Source organism: Drosophila sulfurigaster, chromosome 2R (assembly GCF_023558435.1).
Source record: "Drosophila sulfurigaster albostrigata strain 15112-1811.04 chromosome 2R, ASM2355843v2, whole genome shotgun sequence".
NCBI classification, from domain to species: domain Eukaryota; kingdom Metazoa; phylum Arthropoda; class Insecta; order Diptera; family Drosophilidae; genus Drosophila; species Drosophila sulfurigaster.
The window spans coordinates 22,309,745-22,337,294 of record NC_084882.1 but is presented as its reverse complement, the minus strand read 5'-3'; the positions used below and the strand labels follow the sequence as shown (position 1 = coordinate 22,337,294).

Below are 27,550 nucleotides of genomic sequence, written 5' to 3'. Positions count from 1 at the left end.
AAACAAAGCTAAGTGAAAAGGTGTTTGCGTTGTTGAGAATCTTGACGCTTCTGTGAGAACTCGATTAGATTAACATGTAGTCAGGTTTGGGTTTTTTCTTATAATTATTGATTTTTTACAAGATCTTTAAAGATTCCACAGAAACCTGATCCATGCTGCTCTCTGGGACAGAGTCCAAGCATTGATCCATCACATATTTGAACATATTTTTGACGATACCCTGTAGTTATACGAATGTATAAATATTGCTTATTATACATGATATAATATATTACAGGAAATCAAGTATTTGCCTTATAGATCAGCATATGGCATTTTCTATAATCAAGTAATGACTTAATAGTATGTTTCAAAAGGTGTAGGGTATATGTGTGTACTTAGTAGCACGCACAACACTACAAATGAGTGTCATGCATGTCAAAAGTAATAAACCGTGGCGAAGCACTGATCTCGGATGTATTATAGAAATGCGCAGTTCGAACAGCGAAATAAAAGCGATAACATCGAGTTAAACTCGTATTAGATAATATACGTAGGTGAATTAGAGGCACGCTCAACATTACAGCACAGGTTAAAGTTAATAAAAACTTAAATTAAACGGCAGCGCACACAAATTGATGACATTAAAATAAAAGAACCTATTGACTTAATTGTAGAGAACAACAAACAATCAACAGGGATCTTTAAGTGTTGCAAATTATTGTAACTACAGTTCTTAGGTTACTTCTTATATACATAACTTTTTTATAGTTAATTTTTAAGCAAAATAAAAATACAATTAAACCAAAAAGTTTATAAAGTAAAATGTACGTTATAATTAAAAGACTCTTTGGGAGAGTATATATTTTTTTTTTAAAGCTAAAAGCAATTTTTGAGGTACGACAAAATTGTCGTTAGATGTTGTTTTTAGATTTCTTGCTTCGTTCCAGCCATTAAACCATTTAAATGCTTCATACGACAAGTCGCCTGTTGATGTTGTCTGTTGCCAGTTATTGCTATTGTTGTTGTGGCAATTTGTTGCCCACAAATTGGCAGTGCATTAAATGCATTTTCATTAAAGACACACAAACCCAGTAGCCAGCAGCAGTTGCCTTTTTTATCAATTGTAATTGCATTTTGGGCAATGAATGCGGCACGCAATGAAAGTTACCAATCATTTTTAGCAAGAGTTGCCTACAAAGGGGAACGAGGAAGAAAGATTGTTTTCCGTATTGCTTTCATGATTATGAAGTATGCGAAGTTGTTATTAAATTATCCACTTAGGTATGCAGAGCAATTCCCCGAAGAATTTGAGATAGGCTTTTAAATTGCTTAACCCATAAATCAATTTACAAATTGATTTGGAAATATTTAAATCTGAAGAGATTAGTTTTCCTAGAATTCTAGATAAAACTCCGCGTAAAATCCGAAACCCATAAATGAATAAATAATTCATTGACTGTTGAGCAAAAAATGCAAATTAATTATTACAAATTAACACAAAAGCTTGGCGCACGCGTCGTACAAATAAACATGCGATAAACAATCAGTACAATAATAGCAACAACAACAAAAAGAAAAACAACAGAAACCACAAAAACAACAACTAGTTATCACCTTAAGCAATTTTTGCTTTTCGCGTTGATTTTGTTCGATTGTTGGCCAATCGAACGAAATGAAACGAAGCGAAGCGAAACGAAATTCGAGCCAAATCAAATCCCAATAATCATTAGATTTTCTGCTGACGCACTTTTGACGTAAATTTCACAAGCCACATGACCCCTCACCCCTCTCCCCACCCCGCTAGTGCTGCCATTTTGCTGTCTTGTGGCCACTTTTGTTAATAATTATAAAAGATTTCAGCTACCGCGCAGCTGCCAAATAGCTTAGCGAATTCATAATTATTCCTTTCCTCTTTCCACGATCTAACATAGCAGACAGGTCTGGCTGGCGCTAGCTGACCAGTTGTATTTTTTTATATTCCATTTTTTTTGGGATCTCGGATCTTAGATCTCTCAAAGATTTTGGGGTTTGGCATGTGCCAAAACATTTTACAGATGATCTTAAGCTTGTTTCGGATCGCTTCAGCTGCTCAGTTGGTTAGATGGTCAGCTGTTAACAGCAGCACTTTTACTGCAAGAATTTGTTAATGCTTTTACAAAAAAACAAAAAAAATACTCGTTCAACACTTTTGGACAGTAACTCTCACTGTGCCCAAAATGACATGTCATGTGAATTCAACTACGACGTGCCTCTTGGCCACAGTGCCAGGTGAAACTGAGCCATGTCTAAAACCATTTCAGTTTCAGTTTACAGCAAGCCTCAGTGTCTAGATAAGTGAAATCACGAGCCAACTGTTTGAGCACAAGCACAAGAACTGAACATCATCGCAGCAACAGGTAGATGATTAACACATATCAACTAAAAATAACTTTTACTTCTTTTTGGATAGTTGCGAGTTGCCATCGTTATTATTAGAGATTATCTGTACCTAGAATAAATCTTATATTATGGAGCTTAAGCCCATAACTGAGTCAACATCAGTAGTGGTTATCCCTTTTTTGGATATTTAAAGCACTACAGTTTATAGCTATTATAAATTCAAATTTGTATTTTCAGCACAAAGACTTTACGTCATAAAACCAACAGGAGAGTTGATAACCAGTTTTGCTTACATTCTTTCAAAACTGACAAATGACAACATTTTTGTAATTTATGCGTCCGAAATAAAGTTACTAAAAATATTTGCCCACTCAACTTTGTTGACAGTTTTTGTTTGGACCAAGTTATGTTATGCGCCTGTTCGCTATTTTGGTGATTTTTGTACAGTCTTTTGTTCGAGTGAAGTTCAAAGTTCAACAGGAATACGATAAATCAATGTTAACGCACACATTTATTTGATTTACCAACATTTAAAGCTAATTGATAATGCCGAATTCGCGTTAATTAAATCGAAATAGTCTTTATTAGGAATGAAATCTAAAACTCTTTTACTTTTAACAGCCTCCAGAACAGAGTTATGTTAACTAAGCAGTATGGCTAACAGCACTGGTTTTCTTTGCAGTAGCGCAAATAACAGACCTGTGTTAACTATGCAGGATCGTTAACAGCGTTGCTTTCCTTTACAGTTGACTTCGCCGCGACAATATTCGCCGCAAGGCGAGGGTTGCAGCTGTTACTTAACAGCTGTTGCACAACAGCAAAATGCTAACGCAACATTTGAATGTCTTTAAGAAGACCGACAATGCACAAACAGAAAAGAAAGAAAACAAAAGGTAATAATTTCGCGTGTGCACAAAATACAAAATAATTGTTTCGAGATGCATGTGGAAATTCAACTCTATTGTTCAATTTCCGCCCTTTGACATACTGCTATAGTATGTATTTGGGGTGATCATGATAATGCTTTCTAGTTGTATTACTGGCAAAGTTAAATCGATTGCCAATCAGTTAAGCGTGTAAGCCATCAAGTAATTCGTATAAATTACCATACTGAAAATACACGACTGCGTCACACACTCGAAACATCAAGCGCCTGACCTCAAACACTAAAAAAATATGAATTAATATGAAGTCAGCAGCACAAATTACAACAAATTATATACAGACTACAGACTACAGTTTGTCCCGGGACTAATGATAAGCATTTGCATAAGTTCAAACTGAAACTGAACAAAACAGAAAAAAAAAGCAACAATCAACATTTAAAGACCGTGTGCGTTGGATCGCGACCCCATTTGTTGTGTTCGAAGTTGTCTTCGATTTAGCCATATCATCGTCGTGTTGTGTTGCCAAAGAGCAGCAGAGCGTGTGTGCAGTGTGTGTGCGAAAAGCCCAGTTAAAGGTTAGGGCCAGCAGCAAATTCACAGAGTAGGCCAACATTTACATGTACGAATGTACGACGAGTAAGCTAATTACGTATAGTATATGGATCCAACGGAATCGTTGCTGCCGACTGCAATTAAAACGCACAAAACTCGAACTCGAACGTGCTGAAAAGTCAACGTCAGTGAGGCAGGCAAATTAACATTTAAATGCCGTTCAACAGTTACGATCTTGACGCTCAAATCAACAGTTGAACAGGTGCAAAAACCTAATAGCGCCTTATAGGCATCTCTTTGCCGACGTCTCTGATCATTAGTTGTTTGAGCTGAGCTATGTTATGCAAGAGATTCGTTTGACCCACATTTAATGTTCTCTGGGCATCGCCAGTGGAGCATGTCACACTTTGCGTGCCTCCTCAAAAAAGCTCTTGCGTTCTCCCTAATTGCCGCCGAGTTCCAAATAGAGTGAAGGAACCGTTACGCTGTGTTGTTGATGCGTACCCTTAAACATGTACTCTATAAATCGCAGCACTATCTGGGGTATTTGGGTAATTCTTAAAAACATTTATTAAATAATTCCCATCATGGAAAAATATTGCAATAAATTTATGATATGGGTAATGAATTAAGAACGCCAAGTATAAATTGCAAAGCATTCTGGGGTACTATATTGGGTAATTCTAAAAGAAAATATATTTTTAAATAATTCCATGGTGAAATTCCCAAGCAAAAATAAACCTAATAATTTGAATAAATTGGAATCTGGGAATCAGCAAAAATATTGCAATATATTTGTAATATTGCAGATGAAATTTGTATCTCATAAATTTTAAATGTATTCAGATCCAGTTATGGCAAATATGATCATTTAAAAATAATGCTTTTTTACATAACATTAATAATACTTAAATGTTAAATAAATCCCCATCTGGACAACAATAAATTTATAATAATACACATGCACACAAATTTGAAACCAATTCAGCTTCAATTACAGTAGATATAAGCTAGAAGCTTCTAGAATATTTTTATATAAAAAAATAATTAAATGTTAAATAAGAGAAATGTTCAGTAAGCAATTTGTCTACTACTCGGTAAGCTTAATTCTATATTTCAAATGTTATAATAATGAAAATCACCTGACAACACCTCAGTGCCTCAGTAGAGTATCTTTTAATCGATTTGACGTAGAAAATGAAATATAATATAATATGTGTAATTACCAAGCAAATTGTTGCGGTTGCGTGCGTCTGCAAAGAAAGAAAAGAAAAGAAGCACAAAAACTATTAAAATATTTTGTATTGTTTTTTGTTTCTATGTTAAGAGAGCTTTGCTACTATAATCGATAGACATTTGCATTTACATGTACGCTTGTTTTTTGAGCAATGTGGCAATAAAAATGTTTCACACGCGGCTTAAAGAAAACCAAACAAAACAAAATATGCGAACATTTCTTATTCGAATTGGTATTGGTATTGGGAATTGGATATTGGGATGCGGGCAAAACTTTCTCGCCAGATAGAAAATGAAAACGCATTCAGGTGATTTGTAGTAATCTCAATGAAATCTGCAATTATGGGAGAGTACGAAATCATCGAAAATGAAAACATCCACAGCTTGATGCTTGGAAAATCAAATTGACTGTGTCGAGTAAGTCGAAGTCGAAATCGAAGTCGGAGATCGAGACTGGAAGCTGTGAGAGAGTCAGTCAAGTCGAGTCGATCGACTCACTTGCCTCAATGGAATTAAAATTTAATCAAAAGCAATCAAGTCGAGCATTCCAATTGTGCATGCGTCACAGTTTCAGATTCATCTGCACGCATATGTATGTATGCATATGTACCATATATAACTGCAGATGTAGGTTACAACTCGGCTGCTGACCAATGCATGAATCAAGGCGCGCAGAGACAACAAATTCGTACCACACTCTTGAGATAAATTCTCACAAGTATTTTTATGTTTTTATTTTTATTTGTTGGTTTTTATTGTTGCTGTTGTGTATGTTGTGGGCTTGGTAATTGGCCGGGCCAAGAGCAAAACGGGTTAGCAGCAGTCCCTCCGACCGCGTGTCAATGGCTGCGTTTAAGCTGCGGCCTCTCATGCAAAGCGCATATCTGTCAGATACAAATGTGCCCCCCTCTAAACTTGACAAATTGTTTGGGCCTCAACCTCGCTGGCTGATGGCAATACACCTCTTTTTTTTTGCCTTGCCTTGTTTTGTTTCTTGGTGTCTTATTTTTCTTTTTTTGGCCAATATACGAGTATACTACTTACAAGCACTAAAAAAAAGTCATTTTGGAAAGTTCTCGGCGGCCTGACCTTATTTTCCCGCACATCGCCCAACGCACTTTAAGCGCCATTTAGAAGACGAGACGAGAAGAGAAGTGGCGACGATGACGAAGCCGCTGAGTAAATAAAGCAAAACAAAGTGTGTCTAATAAGGCACAGCATACTTGCCTCTGCGCTATTAACAATAACAATAAGCTCTGTTTTTCAGCATTTGTGTAAACAACAGCAGAGAGAAAAACACACTCGCAAGATACTTTACGCACAGTTAGTCAGTTACTCAGTCAGTCATTCAGATTTCTGTTTTTGTGCCATAAAAAACAACACTTTCTTCATAGACTTCTATAATTCTTATTCTTATCCATATTCTACTTCGACCAGAACAACATTCCGCAGAGATTTCTGCATTAAGAATATAATCAATTAAATACTACGTTTGATTCACATTTAACATTCAACTACCACTCGTTATTCAGCTTATACTTAAAATAACTTGAAACAGGTTTCGCAGATTGCTTTTATTGAATCGACTTGAATGCAAATTTATGTTGTTTCTAAGTGTGCCACAAAGATAAACGAAATATTATTAAATCATTCAATTGTTTTATGGCTTTTTTTACGCCAAATATTCGAAACATTCGTGAGTGCATTGACTCACGACGCTCACGCACAACAAAGTAAATATGTAAGCTGTGAGCATGAACTAAATCAAGTTTATTAGCATACCCTGTAAATATGCACACAAAACAAGAATTTCATTCAACATGCGTTTTCAACGTAGGCTGTACCCATAGCTACTTACATTGTATCTCTATCTGTATTTATATCTGTATCTGTATCTATGCATAACTGGAAGAGTGGAGCTGACTGAAAACGCTTGCGTCGTTGATAATTTATATGTGTCGTCCGGCCCCCACAATCAAGTTACCAACTTGCTTTTGTTTCTACGCGTATTTTATAGATAAACTTGGGAATCCACAGAGGAGAACTTAGAGCTGGAGAGTCGAACCAAAAAGAGGGGAAAACCGCGGTGTGCGCTTTATTTCCGTTCATGTTTGCCCACATCTTTTGATTTTTTTTCGGTTCGGTTCACTTGGGTCTCTTGCTCTGACCATCTCATTCTCAATCTTCCATATGTAATTGCAATTGCCGAGCGACTCACGACGCGACTGCGAGTCGCGCACCTTTTAATTTGAGCGGCACATTCTAACCCTCTGTGTTCTGTTTCTGTTCCCCCCTCTCTCTCTAACTCTGTGACTGTGAAAACCACAAACACCACTTCAACTGCCTCATTTTAATGTTGTGTGTAAAGTTCTAAGACCCCGATGAGTGCAGCGGAAGTGCGTTCATTATTTTTAACGATTTTATTTACTGAGGACCCTGGCAACTGGTATTCATTTACCTGTTTTGTATCTTCTCCCAGGGTCAAGTCAAATTGAATAGGGACAGGACACGAAACAACTGGTGTTGACTTCTCCCTATCAACTCATTAGATTTTTATGGACATCGGACAGGAAAAAGGAAAGGAAGTACTTGGTAATGTTTCCTTCAATCAGACAAGAGAAATTTTTACGAGTGTGTTGCAATCAGAATGTCTAACAGATAAGAGTAAGTAGAGCCGTGATTAGCTCGTAAACAAAGTCATTTCATTCCATTCCGTTTCAGACTGTGCAGAGATTAAAAAAGTTATTTGCACTCTAATGACTTCATTACAGTCGCAACGTTTTGCCACGTGACTTTTCTAGTGATACAGATGCAGAAATGCATATATATATTCAATTTCTCAGAGTTCCCTGCCCAGTTGCTGACCCTTAACCCGAATGTTAATCATATTGTAATTAAGAGCTGAGCAGCCACCGCCAACAATTAGCAACGACTCGAGACTTGCCAAGCTAATTTTCATAATTGAATGGAAAGTCTACAAGTGGGCGTAGTGCTGTCTGGATTATCAGAGATGTATTTAAGCAAATCGAATCGAATCGAAACGAATCGAATACTATATACATATTTATGGGTGTACTCCACCTTTAGCCAGTCTCATTGTCACATTGACATTCAGCTGCTGTCAGTCAACTTTGACCGCAGCGAATGCAAAATACGGATTACAATTGTAAAGTTCAACGCGATGCGGATAAACGCCCCTGACTGCTGACAAGTGCCCCAAGCTGCGGAGGTATGCGGATTGCGGGGGTGCGCACTTACAATTATGAAGCGCAAACAAAACAAGAGAGACACAAAACGTTGCATGACATGACAGCAGCAACAACAACGTCAACAACAACAGCAACAACACAACAATTGCCAGTTGCATGTTTTGCCGTTTGTTGTATTTTGATAATTTCGTTGACGTTGTTCACGATATTTGCCGGGAGGAAACAATGCAAAGACTGTGATGCGATCGGCAGCAGCTACTGCGAGTTGTTTTTCTTTTTTTATATTTATATTTTTTTTTGATTGCCATGCATCAATTTACATACACAGAAAGATCGGCGGCAGGCAAAAGACAAAAACCAAAACCTGCGACTTACAGATGGATAGACAATCGTCATTCATGATCATGCTTGCGATGATCATGATCATCATGATCGTCAGCTTCATTTGAATCAATTAAACTTGCTGCTGTTGTGAGTCAACCCATACTCATAATCATATTCGTATTTTTATTTGTATTTGTATTTTTTATTCATATTCGTTTTCGTTGTTGATTCCCCTGCTGCCTCTGTTGATTGATCATTGAAGATCCGAAGACGAAGACGAAGCCGAGTCGAGCCGAGCCAAGTTAAGCCGCGCCTAGAGTCGAAAATTCCATGAATTTGATTACAATAAAAAAAATCTTTTCAGCTTTTCACAAACGTTAACTTCTGCCTGCTGTCTTTGGCCAACACATAAATGCCTCACAAACGCAACATCAAAGGTCAAAAACACCGCAACGCAACGCAACGCAGCGCAGTGAAGAGAGGAGAAGAGAACTCGAAACCAGTTCAATGAAATCCAACAATAATCCGAATTCATTCCGAATGCATTCCAATTTCAATTCCAATACCAATTTCGATTTCAGTTGTCAGTTTTCATTGGCTCTGTTAGCTTGGCCGGCAGGTTCTTCTAATGCTCTCTCATCTACCTTACATGGATCGCCCTTTTTCCACTTTATTATTGTTTTTGTTGTTGCTGTCGCTGTTGTAAGTGTTGGCCATGTGTTAATTTGGCTCTCAAACAGGTCTGGGCTAGGCTTAGAATTCCAATTGTTTGTCTGTCTAGACATTGAAGACTCGACTGAAAGAATTAGCGGCCATTTTGGTATTTAAGATGATGCTCTAACGCGTTGTTTGGAAATTTTTTTAATTTGTTTTTCTGTTTTCGGTAATCTTTTGATGGAATTCTAAGCCTAATAGATTGTCAGGTCAGAACAAAAGAGCAGAATGCAGCCAAATGCAAATGCATCATTAAAACCAAAGCTAATAGCTGGTTCATATATCACAAGCAATATACAACTGAACTGAGATCACAATAAGTCAGACACCACAACAAAAAGATAAAACTTCAGTCGCCTTTTTGAGGCATTTTGTGTGATTTATGTGCTGTTTTTCCACTGCATATTTAATGAGTAATAACAATAAGAGAACCACTGGCAGAATAAGTGAGTAAGTAATAGTAGACGCTCGGTCTTTTGTATTTGCGCAACAATTACGAGGAAATTAGCTAAACTGAACTACACTTTGAGATGCATGTAGGTTCTGTCTCTGTCTCTGTATGTGTATCTACACTTGTGTACACACAGTACTCACACACAAAAACATTGATTAGCATGAGACAAGTGCGCCCACACGATCAAAGAAATAATACATATAAGAAAATTGAAATGGAAATGAAAATGGAATGAGATACAAAAAAGTAAGAAGCTACAATCGAGTGTGCTCAACTGTGAGATACTCTTTATCCGTTTTTAATAAAAGTAAAATAGTGTGTCGAAATATACCAAATAAATATACTAATAAGATACTCAAATATACAGAAAATATTTTAATATACCTCTAAATTCAAAATACAACACAAAAGTAATTAATATACCGAAATAAAATACCACAATGTAATTAAAAATACCCACAAGTTACTGAAATGTGTATTTGTTATACCAATACTCTACTGCATTCACAATATACTATATAGTACAAAGTATACCAGATTGTCAACCAAAGTAATTAAGATCCGACAGCATCATTTCCTGCTGCCACAAAGTTAAAATACCCTTCATCACTATGGGAGCAACATTTGTAGCGAGTGCAAGTGGGCGGCTCTCAGTTCGCCTCCATTCACAAATACGAAAACGACGACGACGACAATGAGAACAAGAAGAATGATGGCAATTACAATAACAATAACAAAACAATACATACAGCAATATGCAGTAATAAGTAATGGAAATGGAAATAAAGGTCAAGTTTAAGTGACGATGATGACAAGAGCAAGAAAGAAACAGCAGCAAGTCTCTCGGAATTCGTCAGGAGGGAAAAGAGCAACACTACAGTGGTAAAAAACTGAACAAAAAATTAAAATACATACATAGGCACAACACTTGTTGTGTGTGGGCGTTGTAACTATCTGAGATCTAAGACGAATGTGGGCTACGCTCTTAAGTATAAATTGCGCAACGAATCGATCGTAAAAGTCAAAACAATTTGTTTACCTGCGATATTGATAAACATTGAGTTGATCTGAGCTGAGTTGAGTTGAGTTAAGGTGTGTGTGTAATCAAACACCGTTTATTACAGCAATTTCAATAATCATTTGGAACAGATACGAAGAATTACAGCACAACATGTGTTTTTTTTTTTTTGTTTGTGAAATCGCAGCTGAATTTATTTAAACTAAAAACAACACAAATATCGATTCACTTTCTTTTTACCGCTGAATACAGTTCAGTAATTGAATTGAGTTCAGTACAGAATTAAAAAACAACATTTTCTCGCTATCACATAAGCTCTTTATCACATTTGCATATCGATTGCTCCGAAGTACAATTAGTCTCAGTTATTGGGCTTACAAGTGCGTATTATATCAACCCCTATAATTCCAGCTATTCAGATTGTCATGGCTACTCAGAAAAAAGGCAAAACATATGTCACAACTGTAATCAGTAAATAAGCCAGAACCATTTGTTATGTCGCCAGCGGGTCGCACTATGAATTGTACATTGATTCATTCATTAAATTGTGACGCTCTCTGCACAAATGCCGGGGCGGGAGTCAAGACCCCCCAATTTTGAAGAGACTCGCCGCCAACTCGGAGACTCAGCGAACCTCGACCAAAGAGCAAGTGGCAATTAAAACTTGATGTGTGCATGCGAATGTGCCACGCCCATCAGAGTCTTACGCCTCCCTCAACAAGTCAACACACATATGTGGGTGTTAATTAAAATTGAAATCAATTGCTTCAACCTCCTTCTGAGCTTTGTGCGATCCGTCGGACATTTTGCTTATGGCTCTTAACGAGCGTTGTTATTCAACAAGATAAAGGCATCTAAAAATATCCCATTCATCGACTTAATTGATGAGACGTGATTTTCATGAAATATTTTTTTTGGGAAACCTGCTAAAAATACTCTAATTGCACTGGACAAAAGTCTTAATGCGACACTTTGCACACGTGTCTAAGATGTGTATTATAATATTATAGTAACAATGTATTTCATCGGTCTATTTAAGGGATATCTTCTAGTTAAGCTCCTCAAAGTAGTCTAGGCGATTAGATGGGAAATTTGTAGTTTGTCGGCAACTTGGAAGTTTGCTCAAGTGTAGTGAACATGTCGATTCCAATTGACGTGCAAAAGTTGTCGACGGCTTAGGCGATTCTTAACTATTCGTATCTATTACACAATAGTTAGACAGGGTCTAAAGTAACGCTGATGTAATAAAATTCTAATATATGCGAATTGATATTTTTAATTTTTATTTTTTGCTAGCCATCATTATTAAGTGTGTATCGCTTGGTTGGCTTTCAGGTTCTAACTCATATATAGATAAATTCCAAATGAGCTGGGCTAGATGATAAGACTAGAAATAACTACTTAAACTCGTTAATATTTATGGCAACCAGGTTTCAAGGGTCCGCACATGTGTTTGCAACTCATTAGGATCTACTGCAAAGTGCTCTAATGCATCTACGATCTCGTTTTTAATTTCTCTATTAATGTGCTATTATACTAACTATATAAATTGCTATTTTGCTTTTTTCAACAAATTCAAATAAATGCGCACAAATTTCAAAATGGCCTCTGAGCAAAAAAATTAATATTCAATGCACATTTTAGCAGTAATAAAAACAACAACAACTACAACAACAACACACACTCGTAGTCGAAATGAGGCCTTTGTCCGGCTAAGAAACAGCGAAACAACAACTGAAAAACCTTCGTGAAAAATTATCCACGACGAACAACAAACAGCAACAACAATAAAAAGTTGTTAAGCCACCGCAGCGCACGAACTTACACAAAAATTTGTAGTTGTAGTTGTAGTTGAAGTTGTAGTTGTATTTTGTTTTTTGTTTTTGTTTTTTGGTGTAGTTACTGGGCCCCCATTTCATTCATATGGCCATAAGCCAGCAAATGCGTTAACGTTAACAACAATTGGTTTGCCCGCTAGCCAAAGCGGCTGACTGGCCGACTGGCTGCTTGGCTGGCTGCTCATTTTTGGTTTTGCGCACAAATCAATTGACAGCGTCACGTAATCAGCGCAATCATTTCGGCCCATAAAAAAAACAAGTCAGCAACTTTTTTTCTTTTACTTTTTAGCCACAACACAACACGACTCTCGTCGCATCGCATCACATGGACAGCGCAAGTTGTACGTCTTTTAAGTGGACAGCTTGAAGCTGCCCAAATCAAATCAATCAAGCGTCGCACCCAAAAAAACAAAAATCCAAAATCAACTTGCAACTCCGAACAGGTTGGCCAAAAGGCATAAATACTAGCTCCGCAACATTGTTGAAGTCGTTGCATGTAAATCTCGTTGTGGTTGCTGTTACGATACTCTCTCTCTATCTTGGGACAACTTGGATTGAATTCGTTTCGAATGATCGAGATTAGCAATATGTTTCGAGCTTACAAATTGCAAAACTATTATTTGAAATTTGAATCTATCTTCCCGTTTCCTCATACAATTACTTAATTATTTCGAATACTTTGCGTTTACTTTCAGGAATTTTGTTTAACCTTTAGACACTCAAAAGTTTGCTGATTAGTTAACACAAATGCAATTTAAATTTACGTTTTAACGTGTGCTCTCTAAAAATATGAAATTGTTATTAATTTATCAGCAGACTGCCTCCGCTAATTTGGTATCTAAAATTAGAAAACCTACATGCTAATTTATGTTATTGTGAACTTGTCAGCTCATAACCCTATTATTTTGTTTACAGACAATAAAGAAATCACAGCCCAAAAAAAACCACAAACAAAAAACAATCATTAGCAATTTTTTGGCATGAGCAAAAGCCGTGTAAATAATGCACACAACGAATTGGCATAAATAAATTTTAAGTAAATACGAGCACTGAGTCCAAGTACGACTCTCGACTCTCGACGCTGGCGGAAAAGTACAGCGAAAAATGGTGTGTGAAAATTTATGGCCCAGTGTCCATTTGGCGCTTTTTGGAAGAGAAGCGAAAACAAATAAAAAAAAAAAGAGCTGATGTTAAAAGCAAAGCAAAGCTGACGGACAGATGAAGCGCCTGACGATGGACGAGCAGACGGACAATTTCAAGGTTTCGCATTGCTAACCTACAAAAGCAAGCGTCAAAATAAACAGAACAGCATAAAAATCAGCAAAAAATAAAAAAAATTTAACAACATAAAAAAAAAGAAATACCACACACAAATCCGCAAACGGAAATACTTGATCACAATCACAAAAAGAAAAAAAAAGAAAAAAAGATTGCTGGGTTTTGTTTGGAATACTGCATTGTTATTACTCGGCGATTGTTGTGTCTATATGAACTATTTGTTTAAACAATAAGAATAAAATAATAAATAAATAAAGCAAACATGCGAAATATGTGAAGCTCAAATTAACTAGACTCGACAACCAACTCGACATTATTTGAGAACGTGATATTGAAGTGTGCTCGATAGCAATGACGATTGACAAATGAATTTTGGGATCATCATCAAATCAATATTCTGTATAACTTATTCGTCGTTTTTTAATGAAACGCAATTCAAATGAGGATCAATTATTTAAATAATATTCCACATTCATCATCAAAGAATATACGGTTCTAATTAAATAATGATTGACTATAAAACTCGCCCGTATATCGCAACAAGCCTGTTCCCCTATGCTGATTAATGATTGATTGCCGATTCGATTCGATAAAATAATACACTTAGTGTTGAACAAACGTTCACAGTCTAATGACATGATAGAACTTTAGATATTTATAATAGGCAATGCGGCTTTAAGTGCTTTGTTTACACACCGTTTCCATATTAAATTTAATTAATTTAATTCCTGCTCTCTCTGAATATTAAGAATTTCGTAAAATAAATCAATTGACTACGTTCCATACCAGTTATCGATAATGTGAACGATATAATAGTTCAATGGCCATCCATCGAATAGCTGGTAAACACCTAACAACCGCTGCAGAGAGACACGTAACTATTTGTGGAAACATTTTAAATGCTTGGCTAAATATCAATTGCACAATTTTCCACTTGATTTTCCTTTTTCAATCAAAGAAAATACACGACGCCAATTGCCACATTAGAGCCCCATTAAGAGAGCATAGAAGAAAAATTATAGAAAATTCCACAAGCGCATCATAAGTCTTTAACCTTTAGATAATAGCAACATGGAAAGCAAGATAAAGCAAAAAGAAATACTTATATCTACCATAATAATAATAAAAGCAACAGCAGCAGAGGAAAAAACAAAAACTCAGCGGAAATTGGTGTAAAACTTGTCTTTGAAGGCGACGCCAACGGCACTCGCTCTCTGGTCGCTGGTTGCTGGTCTCTGGTCTCCAATCTCAACCTGGGATGGGATCCAAGTCTGGCTGCAGTTGCTCCCATTATTGTTGTTGTTACTTGTTGGTGTCTGTGTTGCATAAAGCCAATAGCATTTTGTATCACATTGCAAGGCGTTAGAGTTGCTGACGTTGTTGTTGTTGTTGTTGTCGTTGCGCGCGCTTTGCTGTGGCAGCCGCTGGTTTCAGGTTCAGATACAGATTCAGATTCAAACCAATCCAAGCCATAGGAGTCAGAGCCACTTTTGTGGTCGCTGCTGCTGTCGCTGTCGTTGCATTCGACAACTTTTCACTGCACTTCCGAGAGCTGTTGCTGGCATGGTGGCTGGATGAATGAATGAAATGCAATGACTCAGTGCAGCATAAACTTGACTCTTTGAAATGAGTTCATACCGTTCATTTAACTCAACATTGGCCAACGGTTTGTTGTTCATGTTGCTCATGATGTTGTTAGATAGAAAAAAAAACTTTCATAATTACAACAGAGCAACCAACAGACATTCAACTTTTTGCAGCCACTGTGCAAATGTGCGAAGATCGGTTCGGTTTGGCTGCCAGTTGAGTCAAGTGCCTGATTATTTAATCGAAATGATTATGTTTGCCAACGGCCATTAAATGTAATCATGAAACAACTCCGCCTAGCACTCGAATTTGTTGCACTTTGTTCATAATTAGACAGGAAATATCTCACAAAGATGCAAGCAACAACAATAGCGAGAGACTCGAACTCCAACTTCAACTCCAACTCAAGAGGAAATGAAACACAATGCCAGTGATTGCTCTATTCGAGAGATTGGAGTTCAACATTTTCGAAATTGAAAATTACACATTTGTGTAAATCGAAAACAAATATGTAATGTCAATTAACACAAAAAACTAGGATTTCAAATATTGGTATCAAATTATATATAAATTTATTAGCAATTAATCGAATACTCTCTACTCATTTGACTAACATCCTGTTTACCCAAGCACATTCAAAGCTTATCCGATTTGATAAGGCAACGAATGATTTATGAATTTAGTGTACATTGCCAACAAATTAACTAGATAAGTACCTGCTGCTCACCTGGCTTATAACTTATGCAAGCATTCAACTTGGCTAACAAGCAGCTAGTAACAATGCGAGTTATTCGCAGATATATTTAACTATCTCTAGCCAGTTATTTCACAAAGCCATTAAAACAAAGCGGTAGAACAAATATACAAACTATATTCGATAGACAATATCTGAAGTGTTATGCCGATAAACAAATGATTTGCTTGTGAAGCGAAAACATGTCAAAATTCCGCCAATCGAGTATCTTTGGGCGCGGTGTCTACATACTAAATTTAGTAACAGATACTTGCCACACTCAAGTGCGCGTGCTGTTGAGTTTTGTTGACAAATCGTTCACGGTTCACAGTTTGAAGATAGAACTAACTGTTGGAGAATTTCGAGTTGCATTGCGGAATTTATCGCTTGTAAATACTGCGAGTATATTCCACATTTGGCACACTTATCGTGGGTGAGGCCCTGAGGCCAAATGGCCGTTGTAACACACTCAGCTGTCAGCTGCAAACTGTAAATCGACGTTAACAGCCGCTTTTTCTTCGCTGACAAAACAGTTTTGTATATCGCATTTCTCTGGCTCAAATTTGAATAGTCCGAGGGGAGCCCGGAGGTTGTTTCGGTTTCACCTTAAATGACTCGTCCACTGAATGTGGCGTATGGGTAATTTTCCTGTCAAGCGTTTTACACACTCGCATGTTTTAATCGCGTTCTAAAATTGATTTTAAATGCTTTGACACGGTTCTGTAAGCCATAAGACATAGAAATAGCCAATCATAGCATAAAACTTTAGAAGGTATTAAATATTTATGCGCCGCCGTCAGCCAGCTGCTGGAATTCAAGCTTATTCGAATTGGTTTCGGTATTCGAATGAATAACTTGGCGAGGCCTTTTATACGATCAATTAATTAACACAACACGCAGAGCCACACACACTTCATAACAATTAAAAGTAACAAGAATACGAGTACTTAATAAATATATAATAAGGTTAAATTGCTAATTTCGCAATGCCTTGAAAATACTCGAATACAAGTCCAATTACGCTTCGTGTGCCTTGAAAGATATTAATCAACGACTATGGATTACTCTAATGCCGCATCTTTATAGGGTATATAGTATATAATTTGGGGAAACAATAAACGAATGACTTTTCGATTCTTCTCTCTCATCTTCCAGGTCAAATTATGCAAAATACTTTTGGTATTCGCTGGCATTTAAATCGCTGGCTGTTTTTGTTTACGAAAAGTTGTTTCCAAAAAACGAACAATAAAATCAAAAACAAGTTAAATAACAAATTGATAAATATTAATAAGGCCAAAAAGACAACCAGCAGAAAACAGACAACATCAGCCACTAACAAAAATAATAATAAAAACGTGTATTTTTATCGGTTTGCTGCTCGCTTCGCTGCATGCAGAAAAAAAAATGTGAGTGAGTGCGAAGAGTCTAAAGCAGATACTATACATACATGTGTTATGAGTCTGGGCCCATTTGAAGTCGTAGTTACAGTTATAGGTAAAAACAACAAACATTTTAACGGCATTCGTTGTATGCAAAGCACACTTGTGTATCTGCCAGATACAGATACGTACATATGAATTGCAATCAAGTGTAAACACAAATGCGACGCACCGACAAACTGCGACGCATGTGTGCGTAACCTGAGATACAATCTTATTGTTTTACATTTGAGAGTACACATATAATCTAATAATAAATCATATACTATATACAAAAGACAAGTGTATTAAGATTTTTTTGGAAACAGCACTTGTAATATCAAAACGAAATGTTTATTTATATTATATAAATCAAGTGTATTGATAGCGTTCAATATCACATCTTTTATAATAATAACACAAATGAAATAAAAAGGCACACTGTTTTAACTCTTATTTTCCTAGTGGGAATATTGTGCATAAATAAAATCCATTTATCACTCTTTTGTATTTTATTGCTAATTAATGATAAACTGACTAATTACAATTAATATTTCATATTAATTCAGTTTTATATTTAAATTCTACCTTTTTTTCCAACAGTCGATAAATATAAATAATCGTAATGCTATCTTTTTCAAATCAAAATCTATTCCGTGAATTCTGAATTAGTTTCTTTAGTCATCTATCTATAATTGTAACTGATACATTCTCTTATATACCCTTTTGTTGATTAGTATTCTAGAAGTCGCCTTCCATTTAGAGACGCAATTAGCCAAAGGATAGATAGTCCCACTCGTAAAGCAATAACAATACTTGATACTGGCATTTGCAAGTGTGTAATCTTTTGTGTGATTCAATTATTTAACAACTCTAGATAGAGCGAGACGACAATCTCTATAGTAAATTAGCGTCAGTGAGTCACAGTTATGTGACCTTGCCCTTAATAAGCCACTCCAAGTGAATTAAAGATGAGTGCGATGACGCGTTTTGCTACCGTCGTGAAAGCTATTTCAAGAATTACTATCTTCCTATAATTTGAATCGATTTCTACAGCGTTAACCCTGAAATGAATAACTGTCCAACAGTCACGCATCCAGGTACTGCGATCTGATTATTGTCAACAACAGTAAAAAGTCGATACAGCCTCGAATGGAAAACTAGAACTGGGCGCCCAATGGGTTCCACTCCAATAAGCAGACAGCCCCTCGCTTGCTTAGTTAGCCAAATGGGTTTATAAATACGCATGGACAGTCGCGATCTCTCAACTATCCATTGTCCATAGCCATAGCAACCGCCGCAAAGGCAACTCAAGAGTCGACAAATCTCAGCAGAGACAGCAGAGACTGTTGCAGTCTAAATAACCTTGTGCCGCTTGACATACGTTAACATCAGGCAAGCAGGCGACCATATGTATACTATATATTCAATTTAAGTATATAGGTAGTATGCATATCGTGAGCGATCCGAAAACGACACATAAACCATAATTAAAATCGAAAAGTGTTGCCCCAAAAGCCAAGCAAAAAAAAATGCGGGCTTGCGCACCTGTTTGTAAAGTTAACTTGCCTCCATCCCCTTGTCTCCTCCCTTTACTTGTTACGCAGCCTTGCGTTTTATGAAACAATTACGAGTCGCAGTCGAAGACCAACAAAACAAAAACCAAAAAGCAAACCAAACCAAACCAATCCGAGTCAAACTTAAGCCACATCAAAAACCCAATCGAGTCGAGTTGAAATGCGCTGAGTTAACTCGAGTTGAATCGCAGTCGGAGTGAAGCCGGTGGCCAACAACGCGCAGCGAATTCGAATTGAACACCAAGTGGCCAAGCCAAGTTAGCGAAGTTAGCCACAAGCCGGCGAAGCTCTGGGCCCAAAGCCAGATTACTGCAACGCCAATGCAACAAACACTGCACAGTGGAGCTAAAGTTGAATTTCGCAAATGAGCTTGTTAACAAATTGCTATTAATAAGATTCTGCATATTTCACTTTACTTTGCTTATTCTCGCAATATTGACAATAATAACATAAAAGAAAAAAATGTATTACAATCATAGCATTATCAATCATAAGTGATAAGCTGTGATAAGAACTAAGGTCCAATTGTCTGGCCATCACATACTTTCTGTCAATTGCACTGATTTATAAGGTCGTCAGATAAAGCTGGGTATCATCATTATAAGAAAAAGAGTATTTAGATACCTTAAAGGATCGAAAAAGCTTTAACAGTTTGCATAGATTGCCGTCCACAGTGCTGCCAATTCTGTCACAGCTTTAGCTTTGGCCTGGCCCGGTTTTTTTTTTTGCTACGATTGGAGGAGCTCTGCTCGCTGCTCACTGCTCACTGCTCTCTGCTGTGTGTCGTCGATCGTCGATTGCTTCGATTCGATCGGTCGCCTTTTTAGCTTTGGCGTAAAATTGCGGAGCGTTGTTGTTGTGCGCCATTAAGGCAACAACTGCTACACAGACTGGCAAACAGACAGAGCGACGGACAGACAGAAACCTGTAGAATTTACAATTACAGCAACAACAACAACTGGTAGCCCACGTATCTGCGTCAATGCATTTGCTCGCTGGGGCATTTGCAATTGAAGCGTGGCTTAAAGTGAGCGTCAACGTCAGCATCTATTCCCCCTTGCCGCCCCTTCTCTTTGTCTTCTGCAGCCAACTCCCCATTCTGTATGCTCGCTGTTTGTGTGCGGTTTGTTAACGTGTTTTTATATAACTTTTTTTATGCGCATAGTTTTCTTGTTATTGCTTTTTATAAAGCTGTTGACTGCTTTGTCGTTTGTTTATTTCTGCATTTTTTGGTGGGAATATTTCTTGTGGTTTCTTTTGTTTCTAGAAGTTGGAATTTTATTTGCTAGCCTTTCGGATGAATGGGAATAAGTCTTATGAGTCATCTAAGTTATTCAATTGAGTTTTGCAGTGAACACAAATTATATATCAAAGCGAATGCATGTTTAATTATTTTTAATTGCAACATTTCATATAACATCTGCAACTCTTTCTCTCTTTCCCTCTTACTCACTCTGCAACTGAAACATGTTCCGCAATTTAGTTGAGCAACTTTTGCTGAGTGATTATCTCATAATCAGCTTCGCCTCGCCTTACACTCAATTTTTGAAGTGAGTTTTTGAGTTTAATGAAGCTGCAAATCCGCTCGGAAATCAACTTGAGCGGCGGTTACATCAACAAAAAATACAAAATGAAAATCATAAAAATAGGAGAGATACATGAAACAAATTTGATTAACAAAGGCAGCAGCACCGATCGCAATGCAATATTTTTGTTTTCGGCATTTATAAGCAATTGTTGTTGCACCGTTCATACACATGTAAGCGTTCATACACATGTAAGCGCGTTTGGCTGTATGTGCATTGCCAATTTTGGCGCGCGATTCAGTGAAAGTTATGGTTTGGGGATTGCGGCAGACTTGGAGCTGGGCACACTACAAAACTCAAATGCTCCTGCAGAAACATACACACAGGCAGACACGCACACTGAAATACCTTTCGTTTGAAGTCAATAAGCCTAACAGCGCTTCTCGTACAAAATGACCCAGTAAGAGAAAAATTTACTCACCAGTCTGTTTAATCAACAAGTGGCCGGGCGTTCGTTTATTGTATTTGTGATAAGGTCTGGTGGACTGTAAAAAACTGGTTGGTTGGTTGGGCAATTACTGTTACAATTATTTGTGGCTTTAATTCACTTTCGTTTTAATGTGCCAATCGATTTGGTTAAATGATAAGGCGGCTGCTTGTTTGTGTTTAACCCTTAACAAACATTTGGGGCCCAATTTCCGCACACAGCACAATCATTAATAATAATAATTTACTCTTTTTTTCTATTGCGCTTTAAATACCGATTTGTTTTCTTTTTCTTATATTGTTCACATTTTCACCACTTGAAATTGATTTTTTTTCTTCTTGTATTTTTCTTCTTTTTGCTTTTCGTTGGTGCTTTTGTTTTGCTTTGTTGTGTGTACGTATTTCCTTCTATTTCTATTTTCCAAGCAAAAAGGCAAACAAAAACCGACTCAGTATATTTTCTGTATTGGTATGTGTGCGTGTGAGTCTCGCATTAACCGGTTTTCGTGTGTTTGTGTTTACGTAGTTGCGCTGTTGTTGTTGGCTTTTAGCTGTTTTGCTGTTGCTGCTTCTTGCTTCTTGCGCAGGCGCGACGCGCGGTGGTCAACGGAATGGCTGCTAAATGTTGCAATTGCAAGAGTGAGCAAACTAATTGTTTATTGTTTAAACACGGTTTAAAAAAATTAAATTAGTTTGCATGTCCCTATTTACATTTGCACACAGGCATCTGCACGAATACATACACAAATACGGACACAAACACACACAGACACGTTCATGCACAGGCTCAGGAATGCAAGCAAACAGGTGTCGATGTCGATGATGTCGCGATGTTTTGGCTTCATTCGTGGCCTGCTTTGACTTTTTTCCAAGATTTGGTTTGAGCGTCGTTTAATTCTTGTTATTGTTACCAATTAAAATAACGTTTCACTTTGTGAGTTTATCGTCGTTTATTTGTTTAAATTAAAATAACATTGTTAGTACGTTTGAAATATAAAATTGAGCCCTACGCGCTCCGCACGTCAACTCGATTTGACTTCTGAAATGCAACTGTTTTATCACTCTGAGGTGACCGCAAGTGTTATTGCAAAATATACTATTTAAAGATGAAAATATACTAAGAATACCACTTTTATAACCACTGCCTGGTAACACTTCACTGTGTATGGCGCAATTTTGAAAAAATGTTTTAAAAAGGCACAGCCGTCTGAAAAAAATCCAATACCCTTATATAAAGATAAATAATCTCTTTAAATGAATTATTAATCTTTCAAAAAATTACGAGTAATTATTAATGCCCTGTTAATAAGCTTGGCAGCAGCGGCAAAATAATCGAATGAGTTTCAGTGTGGCCCCTGAGCTGGGGCTGCCAACTCGTTTACTTTTCATTATGTGTATACATTGGAGTTTGCGCTCGTGCAGCCAAGTTGACGAAAGTTTACTTTGGCGGTAATTTGAATTTGAAACGTAACAGATGTTTGTTATATTACATTAATTCTTCCCATTCCAAAGCGCAAATACAAATCGTCGAATAGAGCTATGGCGCCTATTGCTTCATAATCGCGAGATACAAGCCACAGCTCAATTGTGCTTAACAAGATAAACTTACTCTGCGGACACTGTAATCAAATACGTGTAAAAAATAAAAGTAAAAAGTTTTTTGACCATACCTCAAGCGGAGCGTTGCCTGACCACAGTCCAATGGCCTCGAGATAGGCACGCAGAAGAATTCGCCAATACCAATAGTTATGAGAATCGCTAAGTTTGGGTATATTGGGCACTTGAATGTTAAAAGCGTCACTTTTACTGGATCTAAAGCCCAATAAATTCCAAAAATTCATAGCTCTGAGCATTTTATTGACAATACATAGAAAGTTATAATGTTTTAATAGGATTTCACATTAATATGGACGGAAACGTTCTTCTAAGCTTTTGAATACTTGTTTGGGGGACATTTCCTCATAGCCTGGTTCAATTTTATCACTCTGTATTGTTGCAAGGAGTATAAATTTGGCATGTGGATTCTATGAAAATAATAAAATAATCACTAATATATATATATTTCGTAGATGAGTTAGTTAACAAACCTCTTTAGGATGATCGTCCCTCCAGAGATCGGCAGCTTCTAGATAGGAGCGAAGAAGCATTCTCCAGTGCCAGAAATTTTCTGGCCCATATAATTTCGGTATTGCCGTAAAGTCCAATTCAACGTGACCCATTCTGTTCGACGGTTCAATTACTAATATCGATCTATTCCAATTCTTGAGGTAGAAGGAAAACGAAAAATATACTTCACTATCTATGGGCTTAATTATGCCTAGGTTCCGCAGCGGTAAACCCCAAGGGGGGATTACGAGTCTAGTAAGTGTGAACATACCAAAAAAGTAAAGTAAAACTGTGATATCAGCCAAGCGGAAAGTGTTAAGCGTGTTAACAGCAATAACAACAACAAAAAACTACACCCACATCTGCGAGAATAATAATAGATCTTTTCTACAATTAAACTATTAAGTTGTTAAAATCCAATCAAATATAATAAAATTGAGGTGACTTTATCACAGCCACCGCAATGGAGGTTCGAATAAAAATCACCATAAAAAAATGAAAATGAAAAGCTAAAATTTAATAATTCTCACTACATTGTGTGAACAATTTGTTCAGTTCAGAATGACAGCACATTGAACATGCATACATATGAAAATAGTTACTTTGTATAGTTTTACTGTTTTATTTGATTTATTGCGCCGGTTTGTTTGCACACATTCTATGTATATACTGACCGCATTGATGGTCGTTTGTATACACTTCTAAAGTTAGCGTGATGATATTTTGTTACCAATTTGGCTACACATTTTAATTAATATCTTTTCTTTATCAGCACCTTCATATCAAGTGTTATCTAAACGCTTTTGTTTGTATTAAATGCATAACGTCATTCTGCTCAATTTTAAATGTTGGCTAATCAAATTTTTGTTGGTGACTCATTATTTATCGTGACTATTCACTTCTTTTCCTAATGCACTTATAGCCTACAATTTAAATCTAAATTACAAATAATTATTTCTATATTTAATTATGTTTGCAATCATAACGCTAATTTAAATAATTATCAACTGAATTTTTTTCTAATTTTTATTTTTTATAAATTTTGATAAATAAATAAAAAGAAAAAGTTATATAAATTGTTTTCAATTTATTTTAATTTAATAAAACGTTACTTTTAATACTTTCCAATTTAAATTTTGTTTATTTAATGAAATATGCAATCATAAAATGATTCTTTAAAAATTAGTAACTTTGATATTCATCTTAAAAATGCACTTCAAACTCTGTTAAATAAACAATAGTAAAGATAGTAGTTCTTTCATTTTATTAATTTAATTACTTAGTATTTAGTGGTATTTAATTTACTAAGTATTTCATAAAAATTCTAATATAAACTAATGGTATAAATCAATTAACAATTCAACTCTAAACTAATTTATTTATTTTCAATTGAATTAAATAAATAAATATAGTATATCATAAACTTTTTACTTAAGAATTTTTTTCTTTTTTTTTAATATTATTTGATTTGTTATTTCTTTTTTCCATATGTTTTTCATACTACTTAATGTAAAGAGCATTTAAAAATCGACGAACTTTAATATCCAATATGAATTGCTGTGGCTTTTTAAATTGTTTTTGTTGTCAGCGTTTTTTTGCGGCATGCAGCTCGGAAAATCCCTGAGTTGAAGCGAGCTCCAAACTGAGGCCATTAGGTAGGTAATTTATTTGTCCAAGCCCCGCTTAGGCTGCATGGATGGATGCCCTATATAGTCATATGGCACGTCGCTAAATCGATTTAGTCGACATTTGTGAGGCGATGAATACATTACACTTGCTGCCACCTGTTGCCATGCTCCTCCACCTGCTGCTCCACGTGCTCATCACTGGAGTGCAGAGCTGGAGTTTTGGATCTCCCGATTCGATGTCAGAGCAACGTGCTCCACAGCCGAGTGATGATGGAAACTATGCTAATCATACGCGTAAGTGGAAGTTGATCAAAATTTCGAGTTGATCCACTAAATTGTTTGCTTGCAGTGCTCACGCGTCAGCTGGTTGTGGGCACCTTGTTGCCACCTCAAGTGCCACAGCAGGTGCCCTGGCCTCAGATTCCCTCTATTGTGACGCCAAGCACCACAAATTGCCGCTGCGTGCCCGCTGCGTCGTGTCCCAATCCGCTTCCCACGCCGCCCAACGATGGCAGCGGACAGCTGGACATACGCATAGTGAACAACGGTGGCTTGGTAAGTTGATTGAACCGACAAGCAGCACCAGGCTGACATTTCCTTTACAGCCCACGGCGGGCACTACAGCGTCTCCCTTGAGCTGCAGCTATGGTTTGGTGGCTTGTTGCCAGGCAGGAAGCTATCAATGTGGACTACGCTTTCCGCCGCCACCGGGAGCGTCGCTAGCGAGTCCTGGCCAGGCCAGCTTTGGTGCTTATCCGTGGCAGGCAGCGCTGCTGACCACAGCGGATGTTTATCTGGGTGGAGGAGCGCTGATTACAGCGCAACATGTGCTCACAGCTGCTCACAAGGTCTACAACTTGGCGTAAGCATATATTGAGATGATAATCCCGCAGCTTTTGTTATACTATATATTGCCTCAGTTTAACCTCCTTTAAGGTGCGCCTCGGAGAATGGGATGCCTCAGGGACAGCCGAACCAATTCCCGCCCAGGATGTCTACATCTCCAACGTGTATGTGAATCCTGCCTTCAATCCCAACAATCTGCAGAACGATGTCGCTATTCTGAAGCTGGCCACAGTTGTCTCGCTCACCAGTCGATCCACCGTGGGCACCATTTGTCTGCCAACCACCAGCTTTGTGGGGCAACGGTGTTGGGTCGCAGGTTGGGGTAAGAACGACTTTGGGCCAACGGGCGCTTATCAGGCGATTATGCGGCAAGTCGATGTGCCTCTCATACCTAACGCCAACTGCCAGACAGCGCTGCGTGCCACGCGCCTTGGCTCCTCCTTTGTGCTCAGCCCCACGAGTTTCATTTGCGCCGGCGGCGAAGCTGGCAAGGATGCGTGCACTGGCGATGGCGGCTCGCCGCTGGTTTGTGCCAATAATGGCGTGTGGTATGTGGTTGGTTTAGTCGCCTGGGGCATTGGTTGTGGACAGGCAAATGTGCCGGGTGTCTACGTCAATGTGGGCACCTACTTGCCTTGGGTGCAAACAACGCTTACACTTTAAGTGGACAAGGCGCCAAACAATGATAAATTTAAGTCTTCAAATAAATTCACCGTATATAATTTAGTTTAGTTATTATTACAATATATTAGTATGTTTAATTTATCTTAAAAAGAAGAAAACTGCTAAAGCAAACACTTAATATAAGCTCATGTATTATAAGTTCATTTCTTTCATTTAAATTCTATTACAAATGACCGCAGTTAGACAGAAGTAGAAACATATATCGAATACTTTCGATCGTTCGATAACTCGCACGCGATAAACTCGATTACAAATAATTTTTCTGCACTCCACTTTATCGCACAATACTGAACGCTCTCGCATGCGATAATTAAACGTTGCTTGCGGCCACCTAAAAGCAGTTCGTATCAAATTTTCATCATTGTGCATTTTGTGCATTTAATTGGACTTAATACACAGATTTAATCAGGCCAATTCTAATTTTATTTGAGTAATTGCAGAGTTTTTTGACACAATAGACACAATTTAAATAGTTATAACACGAACATTTCACTTTTTATTCACATTGTAGGTCAACAATTATTCACCATATTTGTATAGAAATGATTATCGGTATTGTTATAAATAATTGTGCATGGACTGTCATCAAATTTGGTTGTATTGTAATAACCTTGCCCGAAGAACTGAACAGTTACATACAACAGCAGCTACATAACTCACTTCAATATATTTACATACTCAGCACCAACAGGTTGCTCTCAGCATCTGTTTCATTGTTGCTGTCCCACTCACACACTCAAACATACACACATGCATGAGAGCAGACAGAGAAACAGACACACCTCTGAGCCCTTTCATTCGCAGTTAACGGCGTCTGACTTACAATAAACAAAAAAGGACGCTCAACTTTGCTCATTTGCACCCAATGCCCTCGAGCGTAATAGCCGTCCCTCTTCCTCCTCTCTTTGCAAACACACACACACACGCATCCTCGCACCCATCAGCAGCAGCCAACAACGATTGGGATGCAAATGAAGCGTGGTTTCATCATCATTTTATTCGATTTTGCGTCTCTCTTTATAAGCATGAATTGGCCTAAAGGCTAGGCTATTAGTGCATAGGCCCCATTCCATTAGCTGACATCCTCT

The 27,550-nt window shown here is 37.3% G+C and overlaps 4 protein-coding genes across 6 annotated transcripts in view; 1 reads left to right on the top strand and 3 right to left on the bottom strand.

The window, feature by feature from the left end:
• LOC133839512 (uncharacterized) overlaps nucleotides 1-22,240 on the bottom strand; it is a 36,354-nt gene extending 14,114 nt beyond the window's left edge. The window contains exons 1-3 of one of the 3 annotated variants that reach the window (XM_062271107.1): nucleotides 22,110-22,240; nucleotides 21,194-21,612; nucleotides 5,027-5,053 (exon numbers count right to left, since the gene is read on the bottom strand). The gene's annotated coding sequence lies outside the window, so the exon portion shown is untranslated. Of the gene's footprint in view, nucleotides 1-5,026; nucleotides 5,054-21,193 lie in introns of all 3 variants that reach the window. The other 2 variants (XM_062271108.1, XM_062271105.1) reach the window with 2 other exon arrangements.
• On the bottom strand, nucleotides 21,970-23,051 carry LOC133839517 (uncharacterized). The gene is made up of 2 exons (XM_062271114.1): nucleotides 22,869-23,051; nucleotides 21,970-22,817 (listed from the first exon to the last, which is right to left on the bottom strand). The coding sequence occupies exons 1-2, from the start codon at nucleotides 23,049-23,051 to the stop codon at nucleotides 22,680-22,682; spliced, it is 321 nt and encodes a 106-aa protein (XP_062127098.1). The 3' UTR covers nucleotides 21,970-22,679.
• LOC133839516 (uncharacterized) lies at nucleotides 23,035-23,452 on the bottom strand. Its single transcript, XM_062271113.1, has 2 exons — nucleotides 23,286-23,452; nucleotides 23,035-23,222 (listed from the first exon to the last, which is right to left on the bottom strand). Exons 1-2 carry the CDS (start codon nucleotides 23,415-23,417, stop codon nucleotides 23,100-23,102), a joined length of 255 nt encoding a protein of 84 aa, XP_062127097.1. The 5' UTR covers nucleotides 23,418-23,452; the 3' UTR covers nucleotides 23,035-23,099.
• Nucleotides 23,453-25,037: 1,585 nt separating this feature from the next.
• Nucleotides 25,038-26,500, top strand: LOC133838471 (phenoloxidase-activating factor 2). The gene is made up of 4 exons (XM_062269590.1): nucleotides 25,038-25,226; nucleotides 25,282-25,487; nucleotides 25,538-25,794; nucleotides 25,853-26,500. The coding sequence occupies exons 1-4, from the start codon at nucleotides 25,064-25,066 to the stop codon at nucleotides 26,439-26,441; spliced, it is 1,215 nt and encodes a 404-aa protein (XP_062125574.1). The 5' UTR covers nucleotides 25,038-25,063; the 3' UTR covers nucleotides 26,442-26,500.
• Nucleotides 26,501-27,550: the final 1,050 nt, after the last annotated feature.

Excerpts from the sequence above, each read along its gene's own strand:
- LOC133839517 (XM_062271114.1), bottom strand. The coding sequence starts at position 23,051 with ATGCTCAGAGCTATGAATTTTTGGAATTTATTGGGCTTTAGATCCAGT. Across the intron at positions 22,818-22,868 it reads CAGGCAACGCTCCGCTTGAG|TGTCCGCAGAGTAAGTTTAT; the intron begins GTATGGTCAAAA and ends ATTTGATTACAG.
- LOC133839516 (XM_062271113.1), bottom strand. The coding sequence starts at position 23,417 with ATGGGTCACGTTGAATTGGACTTTACGGCAATACCGAAATTATATGGG. Across the intron at positions 23,223-23,285 it reads GGGACGATCATCCTAAAGAG|AATCCACATGCCAAATTTAT; the intron begins GTTTGTTAACTA and ends TTATTTTCATAG.
- LOC133838471 (XM_062269590.1), top strand. The coding sequence starts at position 25,064 with ATGAATACATTACACTTGCTGCCACCTGTTGCCATGCTCCTCCACCTG. Across the intron at positions 25,227-25,281 it reads AAACTATGCTAATCATACGC|TGCTCACGCGTCAGCTGGTT; the intron begins GTAAGTGGAAGT and ends GTTTGCTTGCAG. Across the intron at positions 25,795-25,852 it reads CACAAGGTCTACAACTTGGC|TTTAACCTCCTTTAAGGTGC; the intron begins GTAAGCATATAT and ends ATATTGCCTCAG.